Raw genomic sequence first — 27,359 nt, 5'->3', positions numbered from 1 at the left:
CCCTTGCCTCCCGACAGTGGCTGCCCATGATGCACCCTGTCCTCTCCTCTCTGCCATAAGGAGAGCTGATCTCCCATGCAAGAGTTGGGCATGGTGTGCGAAGGTTCTAGCACAGGTATGAGGGTCTGTGGTGTCAGCGGGGAAGTTGAGATGTGACCACGCCATCTCTTGGATAGCTAGGTTGGCTAACAATGAGACTGCTCTTTCAAAACCAACCGTGGGTATGACTGTGTGCTGGAGACTTTTGTAATGTGAACAGAGACGTGTAGGGAGGGAATAGGGGAGGCCATCTGTTGGGGGTAGATGGGAGGGATCGTCTAGGAAAAAAAAAACAGAAAATACTACAGAGCAAACTAAAGGAGGAACGGGGCAACCAGAAGCTCCTGTCCGTGTGTCTAGTCCCGCTGTGAGGGATCCGACTCTTGTGTGTTCTGGAGACTCTCTTGTGGTTTTCAAAAGCAAATCCGTGGGAAGTTCTGTTAAGCTAGAGGAGAGCTGAGAGGGATAGGGAGGGAGTCAGGGAGACTTTGCTGGCCTTCAGTCTGGCCAACATGCACTCCAGGAAGTAAAGCCATCTTGAATTTGAACTGCAGTCTGAACTTTGAAGAAGCCCGCTCTCACCCCTAAGCCCTCGGCTGTGCACGCCTTTGATTACAATGAATGCATCAAATGCACGCCTTTGATTACAGTTAACTTAAGTGCAACAGCGGCAGCCCTGGTGAGTCACGGCCAGGGTTTTTATTTACTCGGAGTTTAAGTTCTGAAATGTATTTTACTTCCTTCAAAAGAGAAGATGGGTTTCCTGTTTTCGAAGCGAGGCTTGTCTCAGTTTGCAAAACATACTGGAGTTTTTATGTTGTCTTCTAAAAATCTGTCCATGGCTTTCTCTTCTTCTCTTTCTTTCTGCCATTAGGCGTTCATGCAGCCTCACTTGCTGGGAAATGAGTTCACACATTTGGAGTTTCCAAGGAGAGTACAGAGGAAAGAACTCGGGAAGAGGATGCTGTACCGGGACTTTAATATGACAGGCTGGTAAGAACCCCCTTCGCCGTGCCCAGACACCACCATGCCATATAAGATCACCAGCACAAATGGAGCCAGGGACCTGGGCTCATAGTGAAGGACAAGAGTTCACAGCCACGTAGGACCAGTGTCCAGATCACCCGTGTAACTTTGCCTCCGCCTTTCCGAGGCACTCCTCAGGGACACCTGGTGTGGTGAACCTGACTTCATTCTTGACTCACATGACACAGTCATTTGGAAGCTATGTTTGTGTGTATATACACACATATACAACACACACACACACATACACAATGTTTTTAGACCATCAAGGAGCTAGAAAGGTACAAGAGAAGGTGACTTAGTGAGACATGTTGGCTTGAGTTTTGTAGTTCATGAGTTCCTGAGTGAACGAGATGGGTCAACTAACCCAAGGGCCTATTTTTTTTTCTCCATGGATAAAGTATAACAAGGGTATCATCTTGGAAGAGTCAATGTGAAGCCTGAGGGAAAGGAGATACTTTGTTGACAGGTGCCTCTCTGTATCCATAAGAGATTCATTAGCTCCAGGATCCTGTACAGGTGTCCAGAACCTGAAGCTGCTCATGTCCCTCATATAAATGGCACAGCGCTTGCATTCCATCTAGTTGTAGCTTCCCTTTGCATTTCAAGTCCTTGTAGACTACTTAAAATCGGTAAATGCTATGTGGGTGGTTGAAATATCTTTAAGAGATTGTCTTAGTCAGGGTTTCTATCCCTGCACAAACATCATGACTAAGAAGCAAGTTGGGGAGGAAAGGGTTCATTCAGCTTACACTTCCACACTGCTGTTCATCACCAAAGGAAGTCAGGAGTGGAACTCAAGCAGGTCAGGAAGCAGGAACTGATGCAGAGGCCATGCAGGGATGTTTCTTATTGGCGTACTTCCCCTGGCTTGCTCAGCTTGCTTTCTTATAGAACCCAGGACCACCAGCCCAGGGATGGTACCATCCACAATGGGCCCTCCCTACTTGATCACCAACTGAGAAAATGCCCCACAGTTGGATCTCATGGAGGCATTTCCCCAACTGAAGCTCCTTTCTCAGTGATAACTCCAGCCTGTGTCAAGTTGACACACAGAACCAGCCAGTACAGTTATTATGACAAGGAAAAAAATCTGGGCATTTTCACTACATATACTTTTTAAAATATATTTTTCCATCTGGAAATGATCAAATCCACATTTAATACAACCCATGTTGAGCAAGGATATATTTTATCACATTTAGAATGAAATAAGAACTCTTGACACGGGATGCCTTGTTCCCCAAACACACCTAGACAAGTACGAACACCGTGGTCTAGAGCTGACCATTGTTGACTAAGACCTTATTCTTCCTGTCTTAATAATGGGCAGGATGATGGAGTTACATGAACCAGGGTTGGCATGAGAAAGCACCCCCTTGCATGTTGAAGTGAGGGTATGTGATAGACTCTCCTGCCCCAAGATCCTAGTGAGGGCAGGGCACCCCTTGCCAACCTGAAGGACAGCAGAAGATCAAGGCACCTTGCTTTTTCCTCACCATGTCCCCAGCAAAGGCAGCAAATTTATTATCTCTTCATTGACCAAAATGGTTGTAACAGATGATCATAGCCCAGATGGCTATGATGCTGACATTGTACCTAGGGGTCTGGGACACATAGAGTCATGAGAGAACAAGTTCAGCTACCCAAGCAAGACAGATTGGTCTGGAAGTTGCCCTTGGGTGTTTTATTTTTGTCTTTTGCTAAGTGGAAAAGCAGGTCCCAAACCCAATCTACTCTTCTTCCTCTCAGCTGAAATCAGCAAACCATGCTAGAGAGTCAACGTCTGCTCGCCATCTGGTTCTGTAAATTATTGTTTAAAACTGATGCACCTCCTTGTTTGTCACTGTGGCTGCCTTCACAGTGCCACAGGGAACCATGCCTTATGGAGTCACGGGAGACTCTGTGTGGCACACAGAACCTAAAAGGTTTTCCCCAACTCCAAAACAGGGGTAGATTGTCAGGTAGAGCTCATGATATTTACAGCTGTGAGTTTTTAAGTCCTGGAGTCATTATTCTAACGTCTTCCAATACACTTGTGTCCAATCTGGAAAATGAGCACTTCTTGTTAATAATCATGTATAAGATAAGGGCAACTACGGTTTGATGGCACATGGAGGAATTTAGATATGAGTATCTTGGAATTTGGAAATACAGCAAGAAGGACAAGGAGTGCATGCAATTGTGAGCACAGGAAAGAGGAATCCAACTAAAATGATAAGGTAGGGCATAATCTAAACACGGGAGTGGGGGTGATGGAAACAGACTGAGGTTGTATTGACGGAGTCGTGGAAAGCTAGGCAGCAATTTAGATTTCCCGTGGGACGATATAAGCTCTGTGTATTCCTGGGGACAATTAAATGAAAGGGATGTCTTCTGGAGGTGGTTATATTAAGGCAAGGGCGGGATAAACTGACTTCAGAAAGCAGACTCGGGTACCCAGAGGGAAAGTGGCATAGACAAAAACTCAGACATAGATAAGATGCGACGTCTCCCTGTGCAGATGTAAGGCTGCAAGCTGAAAATGGCAAAGATGGAAATGGACAGGAAACAAAATGACTTAAGTATGCATACAAGGTGTGCGTCAGACCAGTCGGGCCTGCTTAAATGTCTTCTCAGGCAGTGTATAACCAGTGCCCAGACCAGTGCTTGCCACAAAGCGGCGGATGTCCCAGGATGAAGGAGGGTGAGGGGCAGGCAGGTCAGTGGGCCGAGAGTCAATGAGGTGGCCTTTGAGATATGTTGAAATTGAGATGCGGTGTTTGCTCATTCTTTCTAAACCAGGGTGAGAATCAGACGGAAACCCATGAAATCAACACTGTGCCTCTGTTGTCCCAGGAAGAGTGTCTTTGTGGCAGATACCTGGTGTGTTCCTTCACTCAGGGTAGAGAGGTGGCATACCATTTCTTACTGACTTTGGAAAGCACTTTGGAAGATAGGAATTGTCAGTTTAATAGACAAGAGACTTTCAAAGGTTGTAAGTGTTCACTCAAAATGTGTGATGAGGTTAGGGGGTTTTATGTTCCTTTTTCAGTCTCTCGAAACTTTTTTTTTTTTGAGTGGCTCATTTTCCATCCCTTTTCACAAGGCTAAAGTGCCCTCATTTTGTAATTTTTTTAAATGTAAGTTCAAGAACACGATTATATCCGACTTCACATGCACTTCACGTAGCAGCGGGTGGGCGGACGCTTTGTGAGACAGGTTTCAGAGAAATGCCTTCTGTGAGCCTGGTGGTGCTACCCACAGAGCCCATGAGCTGCTCTTAATTGCAGGGAGGGGACCGTCACCGAAGACACTAAATAATTGAGAGGCCAAGCCCGAGGATGGCTTCAGTCAGACAGGATTTGATTTGCTTCCAGGGCAGTTCCCAGTGTGACTGTTGACTTACAAGCTTGGCTGTGAACAGGATTTACGTAGGCCTTTGTGTGTTTCCTACCTGTCCTTTCTTTTGATTTGGGGAGGAAAAAAGGAGGACTTGGGAAGTACAAAACCCATTTACGCTGCAGCCTGTGTAAACCCCACTTCCGACCCAAATAGAATAAGTTACACTTGAAAGTGTTCTCGACGCGCTAACAGAAAGCTTCGGATCACGCACGGTTGTTTTGTTTTAGTTTTGTGTAACGTGTTTATTTGTTTGTTTACTTGGTGGGGGGTGAGAGGGGTTCACAAGGGTCTCACATAACCTAAGCTGGCCTGAAGCTTGCTGTGTAGCTAGAGATGGAAGTGAGGGCCTTGTGAATCCTTAGGAAGTGCTCCGTTACGGGCCACAGCTTCAGGGTCGGACTGTCCCTGTCCCTTCCTCCCAACGCCTCAAGGTCTGTGCCTTCACACCTGAGTTCGCAGGCACGAAGACAAAAGCCAGGACTTCCGCATGCAGCATAAATGCTTTACCAACTGAGCTACAACCCCAGGCCCCAAGGAGCCGTTCTGAAGCATGGTGCATGCTACCTTTCCCAGTTGTCTATAAGAGGAGAAAGGTTGCAATGCTAATTTATGAGACGGGTGAAGGATGGGGAGGATTTGCACCCTGTTTCTTTTCCTAGTAAAACCTTAAACCACCAAGCAGGTGGCGGCAGTTGCAGGTGGACTGCAGTTGCAGGTGGACTGCAGTTGCAGGTGGACTGCAGTTGCAGGTGGACTGCAGTGGCTCAATGGGAGTGTAGCCTGCTCCAGGATGCAAACTGTTCCTTACCTCACTTTGCCTTGTGTTTCTTGGCTCCTGAAGTAATGTTGGGCCATGACCTCTTTCCTCTGAAATGGCTAACAAAAGGTCCACACACTCCTGTGCCGTTTAAGCCTTGCAGGAAGTTCCTGGTTCTAGAGGGTTTTCACTTCCTCTGTTAGTCATGGCGGTAATAGCTGGCTGACAGTCGTTCCGAGAAGAGCTAAGGACCAAGTCCTGGGATGAGACCTGTATCTAATTCCTCAGATTTTTGCTGTTAAAGAATAGCCCAACATACTCAGTACTGTCTTAGAGGCAAAGAGAATGAGGCCAAAAAGTTAACTTGTTTGTCATTACCAGATGAGTATGAGACAGGGGTGGGATGTGGCCAGAGGAGACACATCACTTAAGTATGAACAATTGTCTCTGTACTCCTGATGACAAGAGTGTCCAGTTGCCCTTGTTTCAGTTTCTCCGTTGAGCAAATCAAGACCCGGATTCCAGTTTGTTCAGTTTCCATCAACACACAAGTCTTGAAATACCTACTGGAGCACGGGTCTCTGTCTCTCATTTCAGGACCCTATCTGTGTGACAAACCAGTCCGCTTTCTCCTGCTGCAGAGGCTCTAACTGGGCCCTTTAATACAGTTTCTCATGTTGTGGCAAGCCCCCTCCCAACCATAAAATTACTTTTGTTGCTACTTCATAACTTTAATTGCTACTTTTATGAATTGTAATGACAATATTGGATACGTGACCCCTGTGAAAGGGTCATTGGACCCCCAAAGGGGTCACAACCCACAGGCATCTTTTCCTGATAGAAATGTAAGCAGCAGACCACCCCCTCCCCCTTCACACTGGTGTCTCCTCAGCAATCCTTTATGGACCAGAGGATGAAACATTGTATCCTAGAAAATGCAAGGCAGTGACTTTGCTCACTCCCGATGTGACCCCCATGGACCATTAGCCAAATTAAAACCGGGATACTTCCCACTTGTCACCCAGAGTCTGTGCATGCTTTTTTGGGGGGGAAGGGGGGATGTGGGGCGATGGTGATGGTTTGGCAATATCCCCAAACAACCTGTGCGTAGGGAAACTGATGCCTCTCATTAGGGGAGCACCGTGCTTGCATTCTGTAGTGTGTCTGCAGCAAGGAGGATGTGTGGGAGAGGGTGTCAGCTCTGGGAAGCCTTGTCTCATAATTAAAGATGAGTCTGTTCGCTCCTGACAGGGACCCTTTCTCTCCTACCCTCGTGCTTTCTCAGAGACTGTGGAGCAGCTTGGCAGGCCCAGATTGTTTAGAGGACAAAAGGTTATTGTCACCAGGCCTATCATAATGAAATTGGTTGCTTCCCTGGCTCCCTCCCTCCCGCTCCTCCCTTCCCTCCTCCTTCCCCATCTCTGATGGTTTGCTCAGGAGCTTGATTTACAAAGCCTTTGTCTAAGCGCAGTGCTCTGAGATGGTCCCTGGTGTGGCCTCTCCTCGCCCCCCGCCCCCCCACTCCACCGCCCATCACCCTCTCAGCTCTCACCTTCTGTGCCTTGTGTCATTGGTCCCCGTGCCAGAATCCCCAAGCTGGTGCCTCTCCTCTCCAAGCCCTTTGGGTGGAGCTGCTCTTGCGGGGTGCGCCCTGTAGCTGGCGTTGTGTCAACTGGGAGCTCCCTCCGTGGCCCAGCCTGCAGCTCCCTGAGCTGTCTTACACTGTAATTTGCTGGCAAGCATCTTTGTAACTGACTTGAAACAACAGTCTCTCTCACAGCTGGCTTTGTGGCACTGGGTCCCTGCTCCGGCGACTGCCGGCCGGTGATTTTGCTTTCTCGTGTGTAGGGATCAGTGTTCTCCTTGCCCTTCATCCAGCTGCATGGGGTGCTGAGCCCAGGATGGCATGGGGAAGGGGCGGGGATGGAGGGTGGGGGAAGGGAGCTGTGACTTCACCTCTGGCTTCAGGCCAGATTCTCCAGCATCTGTTCTGGTCTGGTGGGATTTGTAGAGAGGGTAAGGGTCAAGGAAGAAAAGGTCCATCATGCAAATGTGAGGCTTTTCTTCCAGATGGTTCTGAGGGTATAAGCAGTACACACCGACTTCTTCCTTCAAGCCAAGACTCTCTACCTCTCGCGTTCATGATGGTCCCGTTGAGGGGGCAGTGGGTGGATGCTGTGCTGGCAACGTGAGATCACATGGTTTATTGCTTTGGGCTTTGGGCATTTTGATATTTTGCTCTGCCAAAGCCTCTTATTTGTGAAATGTTTCCCTTGCCGATTGCTGCCAACCTCGGTGTCTAGAACGGGCTTGGGTAAGCGTTGTTCTGGTTTTTGAGCTTCTGGAAGAAGCAGAATCCAGAGCTCCAAGCCTTTTATGTTCAGCTCTCGCAGCCCTTAAACATCTAATGATTCTAAGTTAATGATGTGTCAGTATCATTTCCCCCTCCTCTGTTTCCTTAAAGCTATGAGCAAATTGGGATTTTTTTTTTCCACCGAGAAACCAATGGAATCAGCCCTCATTTTCTCTGTTCAGCACTCTCTGCCTTGATGAAAGGGAAGGAAATCTCTCCATATTTTTTTTCTGTGCTCTCAGACACAATATCCAGTAGCCACATGTGGCCACTTAAGTTTCAATTAGTTAAAAATTAAATAAAATTAAAAGTTAATTCACCAAGTCTCACTGACCACATGTCCTTTGCTCGGTAGCCACACCTCGCTAGTGGCTACTGAATTAGATGCTGCAGATTAGAGCATTCGTATCCTGTGGGAAGTCCTGTTGGCCAGAACTGTGGTCTGCATGATGGGAGAACTTGAGTCTGGTCAGGCTGTAGCAGAAGGTGCAGGGAGCTGTCTGTAGCTGACCATCCCAACAGCCTAAGGTAAGCATGGAGCCAGGGATGCAAAGTTCTTCGCCTATGATGTATGAAACCCCAGTTTAATCTCTTGCACGACATAAATAGGGTGTGGTGGCACATGTCCCTAATCCCAGCACTTGGGAGATGGATGCAGGAGGATTTGAAATTCAAGATCATCTTCAGCTACACTGTGGATTTAAGGCCAGGCTTGGAAGTGAACTCGGAACCTTTAGTAGAGCAGTCGGTGCTGAGCCATCTCTCCAGGACTGATATATGAGATCCTATCTTTAAATAGATTACATTAGATTAGTAGATAGATATTAGATGTGTAGATAATAGATTAGATGGATGGATGGATAGATAAGTGGATGGATGGATGGATGGATGGATGGATGGATGGATGGATGGATGGATGGATAACTCCATGGATGGATGCATGGATGCATGGATACATGGGTGGGAGGATAGTTGGGTGGATGGATGGATGGGTGGGTGGATGGATGGATAGATGGATGGATGGATAGATGGATGGATGGATGGATGGATGGATGGATAGGTGAATAGATGGATTGATGGATGGGTGGATAAGTAGATGGATGGGTGGGTGGGTGGGTGGGTGGATGGATGGATGGATGGATGATAGCAGGGAAAGCCAATGGGAAGAATCTTTATGCCTCGTGGCCTTACTGAGATAGCTGAGACATGGGCTTTGCTCTACCTTCCAGATGTCTACAGGCTTCTGTCATAGCATTTAGGAATGACTAACTCATCTCCAGCTGTCCCTTTGCTGGGCAGCAAAAAAAAAAAAAAAAAAAAAAAAGATGCTTGCTGCTGACCCTGAAGGGAAGGCCATCTCATCTACCCAAATCAGTAGCTTCCTCCCTCCTCCCTCCCCCATTCTGCACAGCAGTGTGCTCCCAATCTCCCCCCTCTAATTGCTCCCAGCAACCAAATGTTGCTGCCTTTCTTCTAGCCTTTTCTCTTACTTCTTGGGAAGTAGCTCAGATCCCGGGGATCTGATTAAAAATAAGTTCAGTTCCAAGCCTTTCAGTTCCATTACAGGGTGACTTTTATTCACAAGTCTACAGCCTGGAGCCCAGCTCAGTCATGAAAAGACCCAGCCCCAAAGCCTTGGACTTTTACCAATAATCCAAACCTTTTCTGGAAAGGGAAACCCACTGGAGGCAGCCCAGAGTGGGTGTGGGGGCTGCTGGGCTGAGTTGCACAGATGTTGCCTCCTCCCTGGCTGCTGCTCTCCACTGAGCCCTCTGTGAGGACACTCAGGTAGATCCTAGCAGAGATGAGAAGGGTTTGCGGCCAACTCCAGAGCGCACCCACATTTAATACAAATAGATTGATTGAATCAAGCCAGAAGCCCTGTTACAGGAGCCCCAGGCTTCCTGCTCCCTCCCCTCACACCACCTCATAAAGTTGCATTACTGACACTCCTCATTAGCTTACCCACTGCTCCCCAGGCAGCTTTTAAAGGGACAGTGCCCTTCTCTGGGGCTTGAATTTATATGTTGGCCATGCCTGTGGGTCTAATTAGCTCAGCGTTATTAGTCTTACTTAGAAAGCCTGCGTTTTCCTAGCGGCTCGACTCTTGAGTTTTACAGAGTAATTGAAAAATTCAAACTCTCTACTTTTCTTTCTCTTTGCTCTTAATCACTCTTAACCCAATCTTTGGAAATTCACTCGCAGATGTCTGCGACTGGCGTTTTTGGGGCGCAGAAGGATTTTCCTCAGTCCCATTCTGCTGCAAATCCTGACATTTCTGTTGTGCCGGCGGGAACAGGCACTGGGAAGCTTTTTGAGACTCACCAGAGAAATATCACATTTTAATTTTATAATTACTTTAGAAGAAAGCAGGCCTTTCCCCCAGTGAAAGCTGGTGCTCATTTCCTCCCAGGGACTTGTGTTTTCATAGTTTAACGATTATGGGTTGGCCTGGCTGTGGCACGCAGTGTAAAATCTTGACTCTGTGGAGGTGGGGTGAAGATTTGGCCATCGACTCAGAGAACTTTTACCCCAAACCTCAGTAGATTCTCGGGCATGAGGATTGTCTGGGGCCTGGAGCGAGCCCCTCAAAGGCTTCCCGTTCCAAGTCCCGGGCAGGGAAGAGGGGCTAGAGCCACGGGGAGACTGGGTCAGCACCATGCGGAGAGTGGCCTCTCCCTGGCTCCCAGAGCCACGGTGATGAATGGTTATTTGCAATGTGCACGGTCTGCATCTTTTCAAGATCTGCAGCTCTTGCTGCAAAAGCAGCAGGGGAAGAGAGCCATCCCTGCTGCGTGCAGCACAGCTCCTGACAGTGACGAATGGCTCCCGCAGGAGCCCAGGGGAAGCTGTGTGGGTCTTTACAGATGGCCACCAGCCAAGACAGACAGGCTTTGTCAGGCCACTGGGAAGAGAAGGCAAAGGGATGCCCCGCCAGCCTTGTCCCTTCGGTGGGGCACATACGTGCACACTCGCACACACCCTCACCCTCTACTTCTGTAGCTGAGCATGGTCTCCATGCCTCAGGTTAGCCAAGCTGCTCTCCAATCTTTCTTTCTTCTCCAAAGAGCCTCTCAGGAGTGACAGCTTTTGCCCTCCCTGTCCCACACCCTCACTCAGAACGCAGCACTGCACATCCTCCACGAGCGCAGGCTGGGCTGTGATGTACCGCACTCACACAGCTTCAAGTCATCTGGGCAAGTTGGGAAATGTCCCAGGCAGGCCTTCTGAAAGTTCTGCAGAGGTAGACAGATCAGGAACCACTCAACTCCTGGGGACCCACTTCTCATATTTTGAAGACCTATACTATATACCCGCTGCCTGTGAAGCAAGACATTACGAATGTGGTAAAGCCAGACTGCCTTGCTGGGTCAGTTCTCACCTGGGTGGCTTTTACAGATCTTACCGCTGCACTCCAATGCGGTTCCTCCATTTGTGATAGGAGGCTAATTAGAGAACCAACCAGTGGTTACATTGTAACTTTGTAAGCCAGTGCCCAGCCAAACTCCTGGCTACTGAGGGCTGGCAGAGTTTCTAATTTGATAATCATTAGTAATCATAAACATTTGATCTCATGCGTATGAGAATGTGAACATGTTGTGAGTGTTTGTCTGTATGTGTGAGTGTGTATATACATGTTTGTATACATATGTGTGAGTGTATATGTATGAGTGGGTATGTGTGCATATGTGAGTGTGCGTGTGTGTATGAGTGCATGTATGTTTGTATGAATGTGTGTATATGTGTGTATACATGTGTGTGCATGTACATGTATTTGTGAGTGTGCACATGTGTATGAATGGGTGTGAGTATATGTCTGCGCGTGTGTATATGTGTGTAGACATATGTGGGCATGTACATGTATTTGTGTGAGCATGCATGTGTATATAAGTCTGTGCATGTGTGTTTGCATGTGTGTGCATGTGCACATACCTGGGTGTGTTGTGTATGTATGGGTGTATGTAAGCTGTACAGTATTAGTAGAGGGAAGCAAGAGCTTATTATCCAAACATTTGTTTCCTGAAGTAACAAGAAGCTAGAAAGCAAAAAGAGAAGGGCGGGCGGTTGAGATGCAAGGGAATGGAGCCAAGTGTGCTGGCCAGCTGTGACGGGCCGCTTATCCCCGAGCAGGGCAGATGGAGAGATAGGCCCAGCACTGCTGAGGTGACATCATACTGTATGAGAGAGTAGCTGTCAATGGACCCTCATATCAACCAACCTCCTCCTGTCACTATACCTCCGACATGTTAGTTATATAAGGCTACCACCAGCGACGAAGGCTGGCCAAGACACTCCAGTTTAACAGCGTGCAACCCTGAAATAGTTACACACTGGATGTGAAGTGATCAGCTAGCCTAGGTGTGACTGTACTATGGTGTCTTCCTTAGGGTTTTACTGCTGTGAACAGACACCATGGCCAAGGCAGGTCTTATAAGGACAACATTTAATTGGGGCTGGCTTACAGGTTCAGAGGTTCAGTCCATTATCATTAAGGGAGCATGGCAGCATCCAGGCAGGCATGGTGCAGGCGGAGCTGAGAGTTCTACATCTTCATCTGAAGGCTACTAGCAGAATACTGGCTTCCAGGCAACTAGGATGAGGGTCTTAAAGCCCATACCCACAGTGACACACCTACTCCAAGGCCTCACCTACTCCAACAGGGTCACGCCTTCTAATAGTGCTGTTCCCTGGGCCGAACATATACAAACCATCACATATGGGTCCTTTGCAGAGTCCTCAAGATGCTGGGTCATTATCTGAGTGCTTTTTATCCTATCGGATTCTTTGGGCTTGCACTGCCTTCTTGGTCCCTGTGGAGAAATGTAGAGGTCATTGACAAGGATCTAAATTCAGGACCAGAACAGTCATAGAGGAAGCAGTTGTTCTGGAGAGAGGAGATTTGGTTTGGGAGTGACTTTGTGCAGAAGGCTGTGTTAGAATCTAAAGACCTCGATGAGGTCAGGGGTCTCAAGGGGACCAATGCTTCCAGAATAGATAATGTTTGCAAAGAAACAGCACAAGCAGGGGCCAGAAGGGTTAAGACAGAATGTGTGTTTTGGGAACGTAGAAGCCAGAGGTGATATTCAAAATGTTTTAATAATCAACTCGGAGGACATAGACCCAGTCTGGTGGAGACAAGAAACCTGGGAATCCCCTGCTGTGCTAGGCATTATTAAGCTTTTATTGACTGCTGCTTCACAGGGACTCTTCAAAGGACCCCAGTACAGACAGACAAGAGATTCATTGGGCCAAGCTAGTGCCTTCACAGAGAGTGTGTAATTATTTCAGGGTTGCTCACAATTAAATTGGACTGTGTCAGCCGGACACCATTGCCAGCAGCAGTCTCACGTAACTAACGTGTAGGAGGGATAGAAGCGGAGTGTGCGCAGAGTGACCACGGACCTCCCAGTGGAATGGAGTCACGAAACACTGTCAGTGCTGTGCTGAGAAGATAATAAGAACCCCTCTTTAGCCATCAGCAAGCTTCCGTTGTGAGGAGATTCCAGAGAAGCGAACATCACACGACACTTAGGGATTTCCCAGCCTGCCAAGAAAACGTTTTCTTACATCCTCCCCGCACCCCAGTTCTGATATTCCATTCTCATCGGAGACTGAGGCCATTGCCCTACTATGTGCACACCCAGTTTCAGAGTAAGAGATTGATGTTGCTGTTTCCAAGACAACAGATCTTGAAGTGCCAACCCAATGTGGCCTGGGAGCATCTTCAGAACCAGCAAGGAAGAGTACTGATTCAAAACACCTGGGAACTGAGCTCACCCTAGGTACCCACCCAGAGAGCTAGCTAACATCCACCCGAGTCTAGACTAAAAGATCTTGTCCTGTCACTGTGTCCTGTCCTGGAGACAAATCCAAGACTTGGCTTATCAAAAGCATTTGTGGTTCTTTGAGATCCAGCAGAAGACTTGGAAAAGGACCAACATGCTCTCTGAGGTGCTTGGGTTCTGCCCGTATGGTCTTATCCAGCCAAGGCCCTTGCATGGAAGGTCTTGACACATGTGCCCTGTGGTGCAGCCCTAAGTGTGGCTTCTCCCAGAGTTCCAGGGCTCCATACTCCATGACAGGAGAGCCCCAATGGATGCCAGAGCAAGAGAGAGGCTCTGTGAGGATTCTGAGGGCTGGCATGGAGACAGATAAGCCTACGTAGGGAGGGAGACTCTTCCCTGTAACTAGGAATCTCCCGTGTTGTTTTCGCCCTACCATCTGTGACTGTGGAGTCAGCTCTGGTCATCGGATTTTGTTGTCTATATTGATGTGATCTCATACATAAATGGCCAGTGTCAGTGAAGTCCATGTCTGTTTCAGAATGAATGGTCCCAGTGAGAGCTAAAATGGCTCTCTAGCAGTGCATTCATAAAAGTGAGGCTCTGTAGGTCGGGCCTGTGGGGAGAGTTAATGTTATTGATTCGCCGATGAAGCTCTCTTAGGCAAGTGCTAATGCACACCAAGAAAGCAGTGAATCAGAAATAATTTCCAAATCTGGAATTTCCCTAAGAGTCATTCCAAATGGTTTGTCCTGAAATAGCCCCTGCTCTCCTCTATATATGCTTGATTCTAGTTTTAAAAAAATGAATTCCAAGCATTTTTTTCTCCTCTGTAATGACTTCCTGCTACTCATCCTGGGGCTGGGAGTCAGGAAATGGTCTTTCCAGTACCAGGGCTGGAGAAGCCTAGTCCCAGGCAGTCAGATTCTCAGCAAACATGAGGAGTGAGTGCCTACTGTTTTGTATCTGCTCAAAGCCTCAGCTGCTTCTGAACTGTTTCTGTTTCCTTACTCAGAACTCACTGTGAACAGGGAGCCATTCATAGGTGGTGAAAACAGTTAGTGTACTAGCGTACAAAGGTAAGCATTTTCAACAAGCCAGGCAGCATCAGATGAAGCAAAGATACTGATGGCTGTCTATGTTGTATATAATAATAAAGGCTAGCTTAATATTTGCTTGTTTACACCAGAGTTAGATTGATCCCACTGATCCCAAAGTATAAAATCTGTCCTCTCATCCAGTCAAGTACTCGAGGGAATATTAATAAGCCAGTATTAAAACCCAGCTCTGGTCCCTTGTGTGTGTGTGTGTGTGTGTGTGTGTGTGTGTGTGTGTGTGTGTGAATGTGTCTTAGGGTTTTACTGCTGTGGACACCATGACCAAGGCAACTCTTACAAAGGACAACATTTAATTGGAGCTGGCTTACAGGTTCAGAGGTTCAGTCCATCATCATCAAGGCGGGGAATATGGCATCATCCAGGCAGCCATGGTGCAGGCAGAGCTAAGAGTTCTGAAGGCTGCTAGCAGAATACTAACTTCCAGGCAGCTAGGGTGAGGGTTTTAAGCCCACGCCCACAGTAGCACACCTACTCCAACAAAGCCACACCTTCTAATAGTGCCACTTCCTGAGCCAAGCATATACAAACCATCACATTATGTGTATAGTCTGTGAGTCTGTCTGTTCATCCGCCCACCCGTCCGTCCATCCATCTGTCTGTCTGTCCGTCTGTCTGTGAGCATGCTTTTCTGTTGCCAGGGTAAAACTGCAACAAATGCAACTTGGGAAGGAAATGCTTTGTTGTATCTTATGCATTAGAGCCCATCGAGAAGGGAGTCAGCACAGGAATGAAAGACAGGACCTGGAGGCAGGGACTGAAGCAGAAGCCATAGAGGGGTGCTGCTTACTGACTTGTTCCTCATGGCTTGCTTGGCCTGATTTCTTACACAACCAAGGACCACCTGCATAGGGATGGCACTGACCACAGTGGGCTGGGCCCTCCCACATCGATCATTAATGAAGAACGTGCCCTATAGACATGATCTGATCTGATGAGGTGATTCTACCATGAAGTTTTTCTCTTCCAGATAACTTTGTGTCAAGGTGAAACTAACCAGCACATGTAACAAGCACTTTACAAACTAGGCCACCTCTCCAGCTTCCTGTGTTGCCTCCTTCTCTTACACATAGGCCTGGTGGGAGCCTTTAGGGCAGCAAGTCTCAACCTGTGGGTCGCCACCCCCTGAGGGGGTCAAATGACCCTTTCACAGGGCTCACATATCAGACATCCTGCATATCAGATATTTACATCACGGTTCATAACTGTAGCAAAATTACAGTTATGAAGTAGCAATAAAAATAATTTCATGAGGCTAGGGTGGAGGACGGTCACCAGAGCAAGAGGAGCTGTATTAAAGGGTCACAGTGTTAGGAAGGCTGAGAACCACTGCTTCAGGCAAAAAGATACGAATGAGTATTGCTCCCCAAACCCCAGGTATGGTCCAGTTTAAACCTGCTAACAGACGAAAGAATATGGGAGTTTTCCCAGGGCTTGTGGGTCAGCTCTGTCACCTGGAAGATTCCCTCTCTAAACCCCATTATGGGAAGCTCTTCCTGAGAGACCAGGAGGCTTCCCTTTCTGTGGCTGAGACGGTGAAGCTGTCTGCCTCCTGGCTTTGAACCTAGTGTGCATGGATGACACCATTGCCTGACCTCTGACCTCTTTAGCTTCTCACCAAATATGAATCCTTTTCAGAGCGCTCAAACTTGGTGTTTGTGCCTGGATCCAACAGAGAGGCAATCAAGTACCTCATGGTGTAACACTTACAGACTTTGACTAATAGAAAGATACTCAGAGGACCAAAGTTAGAAAGATCAGATTTGTTTAGAGGACCTCAAATTGATCTTACCAGGGGTCATGTCACTGAATATTGAGTGAAAGGTGCTGTAAGCTCATGAATTTTGGAAGCCAGTGAGTTAGACTATCACGGAGGGGGGGGCGGGGGGACTCTAAATGCCGAATCTTGCGTGAGTGGTGCATTTGTGCCTGCATGCGCAGGAAGCAGCCTCTATTTCCACAACTCTAGCTCGATGCCTCTGGAATTACTACTGATGGTTGGCAGAAAAGAAAAAAAAAAAAAAAAAAAAAAAGGGAAGCTCGCAGTGGCTGCCAGTCCCACATTGCTTTTTCCAGGAAGGCCTGAAAAAAATCGGGGGTTGGGCGGGCCAGTCAGGGAATTGCCTTGAGAGATTCCAGTCTTGCTTAATTGGGGTGTTGCCAAGCTCTGAGAACCCCCGCTGGCATTTGGGCTTCTAGCCTGGGGTGGTGTTTCCTACTGGGCCTTGTGGGATAAGAGCCACTGTTAAGACTCTGTTCTAGGGAGGTAACAGTGAGAACCTGAGACCAGGATGCTTCTCTCCATGATCCATTTCAGCCCACTCAGCACTGTGAAGAGTGATTGTGCTGGCTAGGACTCTGTGCTGTGAGGAGAAGAGACCTCTGTGGCTTTCTCCTCCCTCCCAGTGGGTTTCCATGAAACCAATCCAGCAATTCTCCCATAAATCTTCCATATCCGACTGAGCCCTGGACCTGTTTAGATAAAGGTGCGCGTAGGTGGTACATCATTGATTGACAGCAGAAAGGGCTTAAGTTGGGGTGGTTCGGTTGCTTAGCAAAATGGTGTCTCTATGGGCATATGCTGCCCCTGGTGGCCGGTTGTTTAACTCCACTTCTATACTGAGAAGACAATGAGGTTCCTGTACCCTTAATAGCCCCACCGCATGTTTCATTAGCAAGCTATCCTTCATAAAGGGCATATTAGCATTTAGCCCCTGCAGCTAATCCTACCAAGAATCCAGTTGAAAGAATCAAGCTCAGGCATTCCAGGGACTTTTCCCAAGTTCACGCCGCTAGTCCACGTGAGGGTTGCAATGTGACTTCCAAACCACGGACTCCCCAGAGCCTGGTGTGCTGTAGCTCACCACAGTGGGCTCTGCCAGGAGGGACTCGCCTCCAGGAAGAAAGATCCTCAGGGGAAGAGAGATGTCCAAGGCAATGTCGAGAGGTTAGCAGAAGAATGTGACTCATTGGTGTGTGTCACTGGAGATCACAAGGCGACTGTGCAGATGATGCTATCCCCAAAGGGAGACCGCCCTTCAGTTCCTCCAGAAGGGAGCGTGTCCCTTTCTAAATGGCTTTGAAGTCCTTCTAAGGAAATCAACTTGGGGGCACGGACAATTTTCCTGCCCCTCTTTGTAGATCAAGGTCATAACTTAGGAGAAAGGAAGACTGCAGGAAGTAGTCTGTGTGGGTGATACCTAGTGTGAACTCCGGCTTTCTGGTCTATGAGTTAAGTCAGTAGATAGCTGGGGAAGCAACTCAGTTGGTAGAGTTTGTGCTATGTAAGCATGGGACCCCCTCCCCCACATGTTCAATTCCTAGAACCCCCCCCCTTTTAATCCCAGAGCTAAGGAGCCAGAGACGGGTATCCCGGGGCTTCCTGACTAGTTACTAAACTAACTAGTAAGCTGTGAGTAAGACCAAGTGTCAAAGCCATGGCGATTAGCCTCTGAGGGGTGACCCCGTAAGATGCCCTCTGCCTTCCACACATAAGCACATCTATGCACCCACAATGGCCTGCATCCCCTGTTCTTTCCTTTCAACATCAGGGTATGTGGGAAGGGATCTTTTGGCTTGGCATGGCGGAGTCCCCCAGAGATCAAGAAGAACTTCATTCTCCTTTTTGACCTTCTCCTCCTCCTCCTCTCTGCCTCTTCCCCTCCTCCTCCCCTTGTCTGTCTTGGTGGAATCTTACCTCTCTTGAGGTCCTTGCTGTAGCTATTCTCTTACCTCAGAGTAAGACGCCTGCAGATGGGCATCACGGTGCGTGTCTTAAGAGCCTCCCTCAAGGGCTGGAGAGATGGATCAGCTGATAAGAGCACTGACTGCTCTTCTAGAGGTCCTGAGTTCTATTCCCAGCAACCTCATAGTGGCTCACAACCATCTGTGATGGGGCCTGGTGACCTCTTCTGGTGTGTCTAAAGAGAACAATGGTGATATACTCATATGTATAAAATAAATAAATAAATCTTTAAAAAAAGAAAAAAGAGCCTCCCTCAAGTGGGAGGATGGCCTTTCCCCTGAGTTGTCATAGAGGATGATGTATGTCTGTTAAGGTAAACTGACCTTGATATGGTGTCTTGGCAACCAGCACTGATTTTCCAAAACAACCATCCCAAAGAATCCTTAGGAATGAATGTCTTGGAGAAAGCAGGCACTCAGAGCATCATAGGTGATGTTTTAATTACGTTAATAACTCTCTGTTAATATGTATAGGTGGTAAATAGAACCTAGAATGTTGATATGAAGAGGTAAACCTCCTGTCAGAGCACTTAGCCCTGATTTTTCCCCCTTGGTTTTTCGAGGCAGGGTTTCTCTGTATAGCCCTGGCTGTCCTGGAACTCACTCTGTAGACCAGGCTGGCCTCGAACTCAGAAATCTGCCTGCCTCTGCCTCCCAGAGTGCTGGAATTAAAGGCGTGTGCCACCACCGCCTGACTATCCCTGATTTTTAACCAGGGGGAAAAACGTCATCTGAAAGCAATGTGGGGTAAACACCAGGAGGAACGATGGTGTATCATGTCAGAGGGGTCCCGCTCGTCGCTCGCACGCTGAAGGTGGAAGACCAGCCTTCATTCATTCACTCAGACATTCAGCTGGTGCGTGCCTGCGCTCTGTCTGCTGTGTGCCTGCGTTCCGTCCGCTGTGTGCCTGCCCGCAAACACAGTTGTGTGAGCAGAAGGTAGAACCTGAGAAAGACATCGATTTCACCATAGAACTTAGGTTCAATATGGAGACAGAAAGAGAGGATGAACTAATTCACAGAATGTTTTCCAGACTGTTAAGTGCGCGTCCTGTGAAGGGTAACATCGGCGCAGTGGGCATCAAGAAGCACTGTGCTCTGAGCGGCCAGAGAAGGCATTTCCCTATTGAAATAGAGGAGGAGCTAGGGCACTGGTTCTCAACCTGTGGGCCGTGGCCTCTTTGGGGGTCACAGATCAAATATCCTGCATATCAGATATTTAGATTCTAATTCATAGCAGTAGCAAAAGTACAGTTATGAAGAAGCAAGGAAAGAATTCTATGGTTGGCAGCGGGGAGGAGTCACCACAGCATGAGGAACTATATTAAGGGTTTGCAGTATTAGGACGGTACAGACCTGCTGGGCTAGGGGAAGAGCAGCCAGGGGAGAAGAGGTAGCAAGGTTCCATACAGCTAAAGAAACAGCCACTACAAAAGCACAGTAGAAAGGAAGAAGGCATCCCAGGGTGCCGGTGCCAGATACGGAAGGGTTTCACAGATCGGTTTTATGTAAGATGAAGGTAAGCTAGGGCATAGGGTGGGGCAGGACGTTAAACCAGGGAGTGATGCCAGGACCTTGTCACAGGCTACCCAGCCGGGATAGAACTTAAGAGCTTTTTCTGACAATAACTACAAAAGTGACCCAGGGGTTGGGTGTGTTCTCTCAATGAAGGAGTCCCTTAAGATCCATGAGCCATCACCCAATAGCTAGAAGGATTTCTGTGGCTACATGGAGATCTCTTGAGGTCAAGTGGCCAGAAAGGGTCTGAGGTTGTGAGGCTCAGCAGAGAACCTGTCGAGCCGCGGGCAAGGCTAAAGCCTCAGCCCCAAGACTGTGAACTCAGAGGAAGCACCAGGAAGTTCTTGACATCTGTTCCAACATGGAGACTAGATCAGGAAGATGTGCAAAGCCTCTGCCAGGAAAGGCAGAATGCACTGATTTGCTTACTTGATCAAGAATTTATACCAGGAATGTTAAGGTTACCTAACAAAAACAAACAAACAAACAAACAAACAAAAAAACAGTCTGCCCACTCTTACAGAACTCACGGAAATGTGGGAAGAGCCAGAGGAAAAAAGACATAGTGCATTTAGGACGTTTGCATCACTGTGACTGAGTACCTCACAACAACATAAGAGAAGGAAAGATTTGCTTTCTTCCTGAAAGCAGGGAAAGCAGGACAGGGTAGCTCAGCTCATCGCAGGAGCAGGCGGGCAGCGGCTGCTCGCATGATGGCAGATGGGGAGGCAGAAAGGGGCTAGAACCAGAGGCAGGCTCTCGGAAAGGCTTACACCTTGTGACTTCCCTCCCCTAGCTGAGGTCCCACATTCTAAACCTTCCACGGCCCCAAAGGTAGTACCACGAGAAAAACAGACACATAAACAAAAACAAAAACAAACAAACAAACAAACAAAAAAACCCATGAACCTGTAGAGATCTACTCTGTAACAGGGAGTAAGGAGAAAAATTCTATTAGGTGGTAGATGCTATTCTAGGGGTTGGGAGGGAATTGTAAGGTTGACAGACAGGAGGGAAGCGAGTTTCAGATAGCTATTTGACCACTTTATGGTATAATGGGAAGAAGCCATTAGTGGGCACGGGAGGGCAGTGGCAAGATCTGACCGAATAATTACACTGATTGCTCTAAAAACAGAGGAAAACAGGTGACAGGACTGAACAGTTTCAGCATCCTTGTTGTCCAAAGCCACCGCCCTGGTCCCATTGCCTCTACCTGCCCCTGACTGTTGTCGGAATGTGTACTAACCCAGCTGCCGTCATGGAGTTAAGAGATGGTGGTCCTTGGACTCTGGCGGTGGGAAGATGGCAAACTGGTTTCTAATTTGTTTTGAAGGCAGAGCTGAAAGAAAGCATTTAGTGGGCTGGAGAGATGGCTCAGCGGTTAAGGGCACTGGCTGTTCTTCTGACGGTCCTGAGTTCAAATCCCAGTAAACACATGGTGGCTTACAACCATCTTTAATGAGATCCGATGCCCTCTCTGGTGTGTCTGAAGTCAGCTACAGGGTACTTACATTTAATAACAAATAAATCTTTGGGGCCAGAGTGAGCAGAGGTCCTGAATTCAATTCCCAGCAATCTCATGATGCCTCACGACCATCTGTAGAGCTACAGTGTACTCATATACATAAAATAAATAAATAAATCTTTAAAATACAAAGAAAGCATTTAGCCTCATGTTGATAGGATATCCCATTCTTGTTCTACTCAGATTTGGAGGGCGAGGAACCTAGGCTGCTGGCAAGGAAAGTGTTAAAGTTTTTGTCACGAGTAGAACAGCATTGGAAGAGCCATAGTGAGAGGTAGTTAGGAGCCTGGGACCACAGAAGGAAGCCACAAAGGGGACTAGACCCACTGGACCAGGGTGGCCACAGGGAACAGAAAGATGGTCCCAGGGAAAGGCCCGAAGTAAAGCTGGGATTCTCAGAGCTCTCCATCAAAATCTGGAACTTGTTAGAGAATCCATCAGGATAGAAGGGGAAAAGCAGGCTGAGCCTACGCTGGTGGTGTCACCATGGGAAAAGGCCAGAAGAGACAGAGGTGTGAAGATGGACGGGTAGCTGAACTGGGGTGGGGTGGACTGTGGAGAGAGAGGAGGACTGCCCTCACCTTCAGAGTCAGAGGAACTGGGTGAGCAGCAGGAGCTGGGACAGAAAAATGGAGATTTGTGTTCATTAAGAAGTTCGTCAGCCGGGCGGTGGTGGCATACGCCTTTAATCCTAGCACTTGGGAGGCAGAGGCAGGCGGATTTCTCAGTTTGAGGCCAGCCTGATCTACACAGAGAAACCCTGTCTTGAAAAAACAAAACAAAAACAAAAAACAAAAAAAAAAGAAGAAGAAGAAGTTCTTCTTTGGGGCTGGAGAGATGGCTCAGCGGTTAAGAGCACTGACTGCTCTTCTGAAGGTCTTGAGTTCAAATCCCAGCAACCACATGGTGGCTCACAACCATCTGTGATGACATCTGATGCCCTCTTCTGGTGGGTCTGGAGACAGCTACAGTGCACTTACCTATAATAATAAATAAGTCTTTTTTTAAAAAAAAAAAGGTAGCCGGGCGGTGATGGCGCACGCCTGTAATCCCAGCACTCTGGGAAGCAGAGGCAGGCGGATTTCTGAGTTTGAGGCCAGCCTGGTCTACAGAATGAGTTCCAGGACAGCCAGGGCTACACAGAGAAACCCTGTGGGGGAGGGGGGAAAGGGGGGCAAGAACCCAAATTCAAAAACAAACAAAAAAACAAAAACAAAAAAGCAACAACAAAAAAGTTGGTCGTCTTTGTTCATAACCTTTCCTTCTGGGGTAGGATGTCAGGCTGACAGATCACTGAAATGGGGCACTTGAATGTATCTGTCCTTGTAAGGATTCTGATCGTTTCTTAGACTTTTGGACAAGAGAGAGAATCCAAGGGGGTTCACTTACGTTGTTTTCTGTACCTCCTCAGAGCTGTCTCAGAGACTTCCAGACCATGAAGACAATTTGCCTGGATCACTGTTTTCTCAGCCACTGTCTGTTCAGTTGATTCTGTGTACTTTAAACATAAACATGTCATTGTCCACGCCTGTGCCGTGGGGTCGGCCTTCAGTATGTGTTTCTACTAAACCAGATCCTCTTACCTGCCTCCCCATCTGTTGTTTGCGTTAAAAAGGAAATTGAGGGGCTGGAAAGATGGCTCAGTGGTTAAGAGCAGTGGCTGTCTAGAGGTCCTGAGTTCAATTCCCAGCACCCACATGGAGTCTCATAACCTTCTAGAATGGGGTTCAGTGACCTCCTCTGGCGTTCGGTCATTGAGAATACTCAATGCAGAGTCATGCAGAATACTCAAATACATTAAACAAACAAACAAATTTAAATAAACAAGTTTTCGAAAGAAAAAGAAATCGAGCCAGGTGTGGTAGCACTTGCTTTTAATCCCAGCACTCTGAAGACCAAGGTGTGAAGTAGAAACTTGAGGATCCTTTGGACAGTTGGTTGGATGGTGTTTTGCTTGGGCAAATATGTGAAGGAACATTTCATTAACGTGGACTCAGGTGAAAGGCTAAGGCAGGCTCGTAAAGGAATGTTTAGCTGAAGCAGACACAGGAGAGCAGATGTTCTTCTAAAGCAAGCACGTGAAAGGACACGTGATGAGGGATTCTTTGCTAACAGCATGCATTTGTATTGGTCTGCCTTACTTTGTGTAGTTGATCTGCGTTTGTAGGAACTACATAGAAAAGAACCAAAAGACTTCTGGTGCTGTGCTGCAGTTTCTTGCCTCTTCTGAGGAGAGCCAGTTGGATGCCTGTGCTGAAGCAAGACACGTGGAGGACACGTGATATTGGGAGGGTAGAAATAGGACTCCGAGGAGTGACGGAGACAGAGCTTGGCTTGCTGGTACAGCTAGTTGTGCAATGCTTGTGGGTCTGTTATCTTCACTGATCTTCGCTCTCCTGAGAGAGGCACAGCCAAGAACTCCTCCTGGTGTTCCTCTGGTCCTTCCAGCTAATTTGAGCTGAGGCTGAGGCCTGGCTATCTCTGCTAGGTCGTGTCACTACTGAAAACCAGCCTTAATAAAGCAGGGGAGACTGTGGCAAGAAAACCTTTTTCAGATTTTTTTCCTGTGGCGTGAGCCCTGTGTTGTTTGCTTGTGGGCTGGGAGGTGGGGGAGGGGGTGTTTGTTTCCATTCACAGTCCCAGTCTGTGACCATAAAACCCTCACACTCGGGCATGCACACAGTGCAATTGTCAGTTTCATTGATCTTTTCAGAGCAAGGTCCAAATCAAAGGGATAATTTCATTTTTAATTAGACCGCATCTCAAGTGCTTTTGCTTAAGATAAGTGCCAGACTTTCAGGACACTGACAGACCAGAAAGCCCACAGAGGGCCCTTGTCACAGTCTGTGATGTTTGATTAACAAACGCATTGCATAAATGGCAGAGTGAGTGGGACCGACAGTCCCCAAGGTCCTTTGACACATCGTTGAAAGAACCAGGGAATGGAAAACCAAGACAGCCCATCCAGATGTCTTCAGAGCTGTAGACAGGGAAGGTTGTTTGTTTGGCTTGAATTTTTTTGTTTATTTGTTTGTTTTTGAGCCAGGGTTTTTCTATGTACCTATGGCTGCCCTGAAACTCAATGTGTAGACCAGGCTGGCCTTGAAATTACCAAAATCTCTCTGCCAGATTGCTGGGATTAAAGGTGTTTGCCACCAAACCTGGCCTGAAACCGTTGCTTAAACTTCTCTGATGGTAATGCCTCTAAGGTAGGGAAAGCCAAGAATGTAGCAGAAGCCCCTTGTATGCCTTGCATTCATCCCTCAGCTCATAAATATTCATGAAAGTGTTGATCCAACCTAAGAGTGACCTATGAGTATTCATAAGGTCTTTTGCTTTGCTGTCTTAGAACAAGTGATCGCTTGACTACATCCCTGTTCAGTTATATTCTTATAAAACCAGGGAGTGATCTGATATTGGAATATTTTTTAATTTATTTAAACAATTTTCCAAAGCTTAAAATCTGGAATAAAGGACTAGGTCCCGTGACTATATATTCTTGGTTATAACAGCAAATGCAAACAACCTCAGGGTCTTGGTGCTCTCAAATCCTCTACCCTCCCATTCCCACCCCCACCAAGGTGAGGAAGAGGGAAGCCTGGACACGCTGGAATCATGAACACTATAGTATGAAAGAGGGTGAGGCAGGGTGCCACCCGTTAGGGCCTTACAAGTGGCAGGGCCAGGATAAGGCCTTAAACTACCCAGTAGAGTGGACGGATACCTGCCCTCTGGAGGACAGGGATAAGCTACCTTTTGTGGCCACAGATGAAGCAGGCAGGGATCAGACACGAGTGTGCAACCCAGATGGTAACTTCCGCTGTTTACGACCCCACCCCGCCTCTCTGCAGATCTCATTGGCTGCCAGGCAATGGATTTATCCTCTTGGCATTCAGAATGTGTTCTGGCCTCACTTGCCAAAAGTTCTCTTTTCCTCATCAGACATTTGCTGGCTACCTCCTCAGAGCGGTCTCATTTCAGGTTCATTGCCAGAGGGAAACACCCCAAAGGTTAGCACCGACGGGAGCCCTCTTTACAGTGTTTTCTGGTAGAGGGCCGTTCACTTAATGTTTGACCTTGGGAAAGTAACTTAATCTCCCTCACCCTGTTTCTCCATCTTTAAGATGGGGGTCTCCAAAAGATTTTTTAAAACTAAACATAACTACCAAGTCCAGAATCAGTGGCCCTAGTAAATTATATCTGCTGAAATTATTCCTAGCTTCAAGTCTATATAGACTTCCATCTGGTTCCCATTTAATCCTGTAGGGTTTTTTGTTTGTTGTTTGGTTTTTGCTGCTTAGAGTCAAACCCAGGTATCACCCATGCTGAGTAGGAGCTTTCCCGTTACATGGCACCTCTAGTCCCAAGCGTGTATGGTATTATTATTCAAGATGTTCTATGGGTACGTGGAAGTCCGCTTACATAATGAACTCTGCTTGGTACCCAGGGAGAAGGAGTGGGAGGGCGTGTGGTTGTATGTTCTCTCAGCAAAAAGATTATCCTTGTTGGTCGCTGGAGGAGGTGGAAGGGCTGGTGTTTTATTGAAAACTAACACCAGTAAGAACAGAGTAACTCTTTCTTCTCCCAGGGTCATGGTTTCTGTTTTTATCTTGAAATAGAGTCTCATGTAGCGCAGGCTGGCTTCGAATACACTGTATCCAAGAATGACCTTACTATCCCCTTGAAGTTACTATCTCTTCGCTTACGCCTACCTTCCAGCTGCTGGCTTTATAACTGAACTTCAGACCTCATCCAAGCTGGAGGCCATATCGTCTTGCTGTCTAAGACAGTCTCTTCACCCACATAGCATCTTGAATGCCTGTTCATGCTCATTTGAAAGCCTTTCTCAACCTATCTCCTTCCTCCTCCTTGAATCCATGCAGTCTCCCCTCTCAGGATTCAAATTGATGTGCACTTTACAGCTTAATTCACATCCAGTGTATGCTCATTCATGCTTTGTCTACAATAGTGTCAGATGTGTCACGCTTTAAAAGCAAAACAGCCGGTGCTCAGGTCTCTTTTCCCCAGAGACTCTGCTTTCATTGCTCCGGGATATGGCCTGGGCCTCAGAATATCTTGAAGCTCTTGTGTTATATAGTTCATTATATAGCTGAGGTTGAGAACCACTCAACACAGTTGATCCCTAAGCTGGCGCGAGGTTCTAATAATAGCTTTGTTTGTTCACCCAAGCGGCTTATGGGCCATAGTGTTTAAAATAGTTCATGTGAGAATGTCAAACATCAAAGTGGCTAATTTCCACTTTGCATTAAATTTGATTGGTTTAAGGGAATGAAATACTATGGTTATTTTCTCGAAAATTCAATTTCTGGGTTACTCTGGGCTCACCTGCTGGGGCCGAGCTTCCCTGAGCTCTGAGCATAGCTGTGCAGAGTGTATACTGAGCACTGTCTATTGCTATCCACAGGCCTTGTTTGATTACTGAGGATACTGAGATCCACAGAATACATCCAGTTCCTCTGTGTTGAACTTGAACCTGGGTGGATTTGATGGCAAATTAGAGAAAAAATGGCATGCCCAGATGGTTTCCAGGACAACGGGGCATACTTGCTCTCACCTTGAGGGTGCGTGCTTTTAAAAACTTAATTTTTCAGGCTAGCATGCAGTAGATGAGTTCCAGGATGGTAACTTTGTCACATGTCACCATACTTTGTTCTCAGTGCCTTTTAATTTGATTTGCATGCTCTCCTACATCAGGAGAGTCCATAATGATTTCACCTTTACTCTCTAGATAAAGAGTATATAAACAATATTCTATGGGGTGTGGTGAGGTGTGGGGGAAGGGGGTGCCTCAGTGGGCCCATGTCAAGGCATCCCTTCCCCCTGAGGCACCAGCCACACAACAGTACAGCATAGAATAGAGTTTATTCAGGGCATGGGGAGGGGAGTTAAGAGGGTAGTAGAGGCAGAAAAGCAGAAGGAGATTGTAGAGAAGTAGAGGCCGGCCATGAGTGGAAGAGGTCGGGGGAGGGAGAAGAGCCCAAGAGGGCAAGAGAGAGAAGCAAGCAGGAAACAGGAGTAAGAGAGTAAGGAAGGGGAGAGGGGCAAGCAGCCCCTCTTATAGTGGGCCAGGCCTGCCTGACTGTCACCAGGCAAC

At 47.5% G+C, this 27,359-nt stretch overlaps 1 protein-coding gene across 1 annotated transcript in view; it reads left to right on the top strand.

Moving 5' to 3' along the window:
- The window catches only part of Ppm1h (protein phosphatase, Mg2+/Mn2+ dependent 1H), a 259,153-nt gene that overhangs the window by 188,684 nt on the left and 43,110 nt on the right, over positions 1-27,359 (top strand). The window contains exon 6 of the mRNA XM_052164872.1: positions 914-1,032. Coding sequence (XP_052020832.1) covers positions 914-1,032 — 119 coding nt within the window. The remainder of the gene's footprint in view (positions 1-913; positions 1,033-27,359) is intronic.

The sequence above is a fragment of the Apodemus sylvaticus genome, chromosome 20, assembly GCF_947179515.1.
Source record: "Apodemus sylvaticus chromosome 20, mApoSyl1.1, whole genome shotgun sequence".
NCBI lineage: Eukaryota > Metazoa > Chordata > Mammalia > Rodentia > Muridae > Apodemus > Apodemus sylvaticus.
Note: the sequence above shows the minus strand (reverse complement) of the source record. Positions and strands in the feature narration are given on the sequence as shown.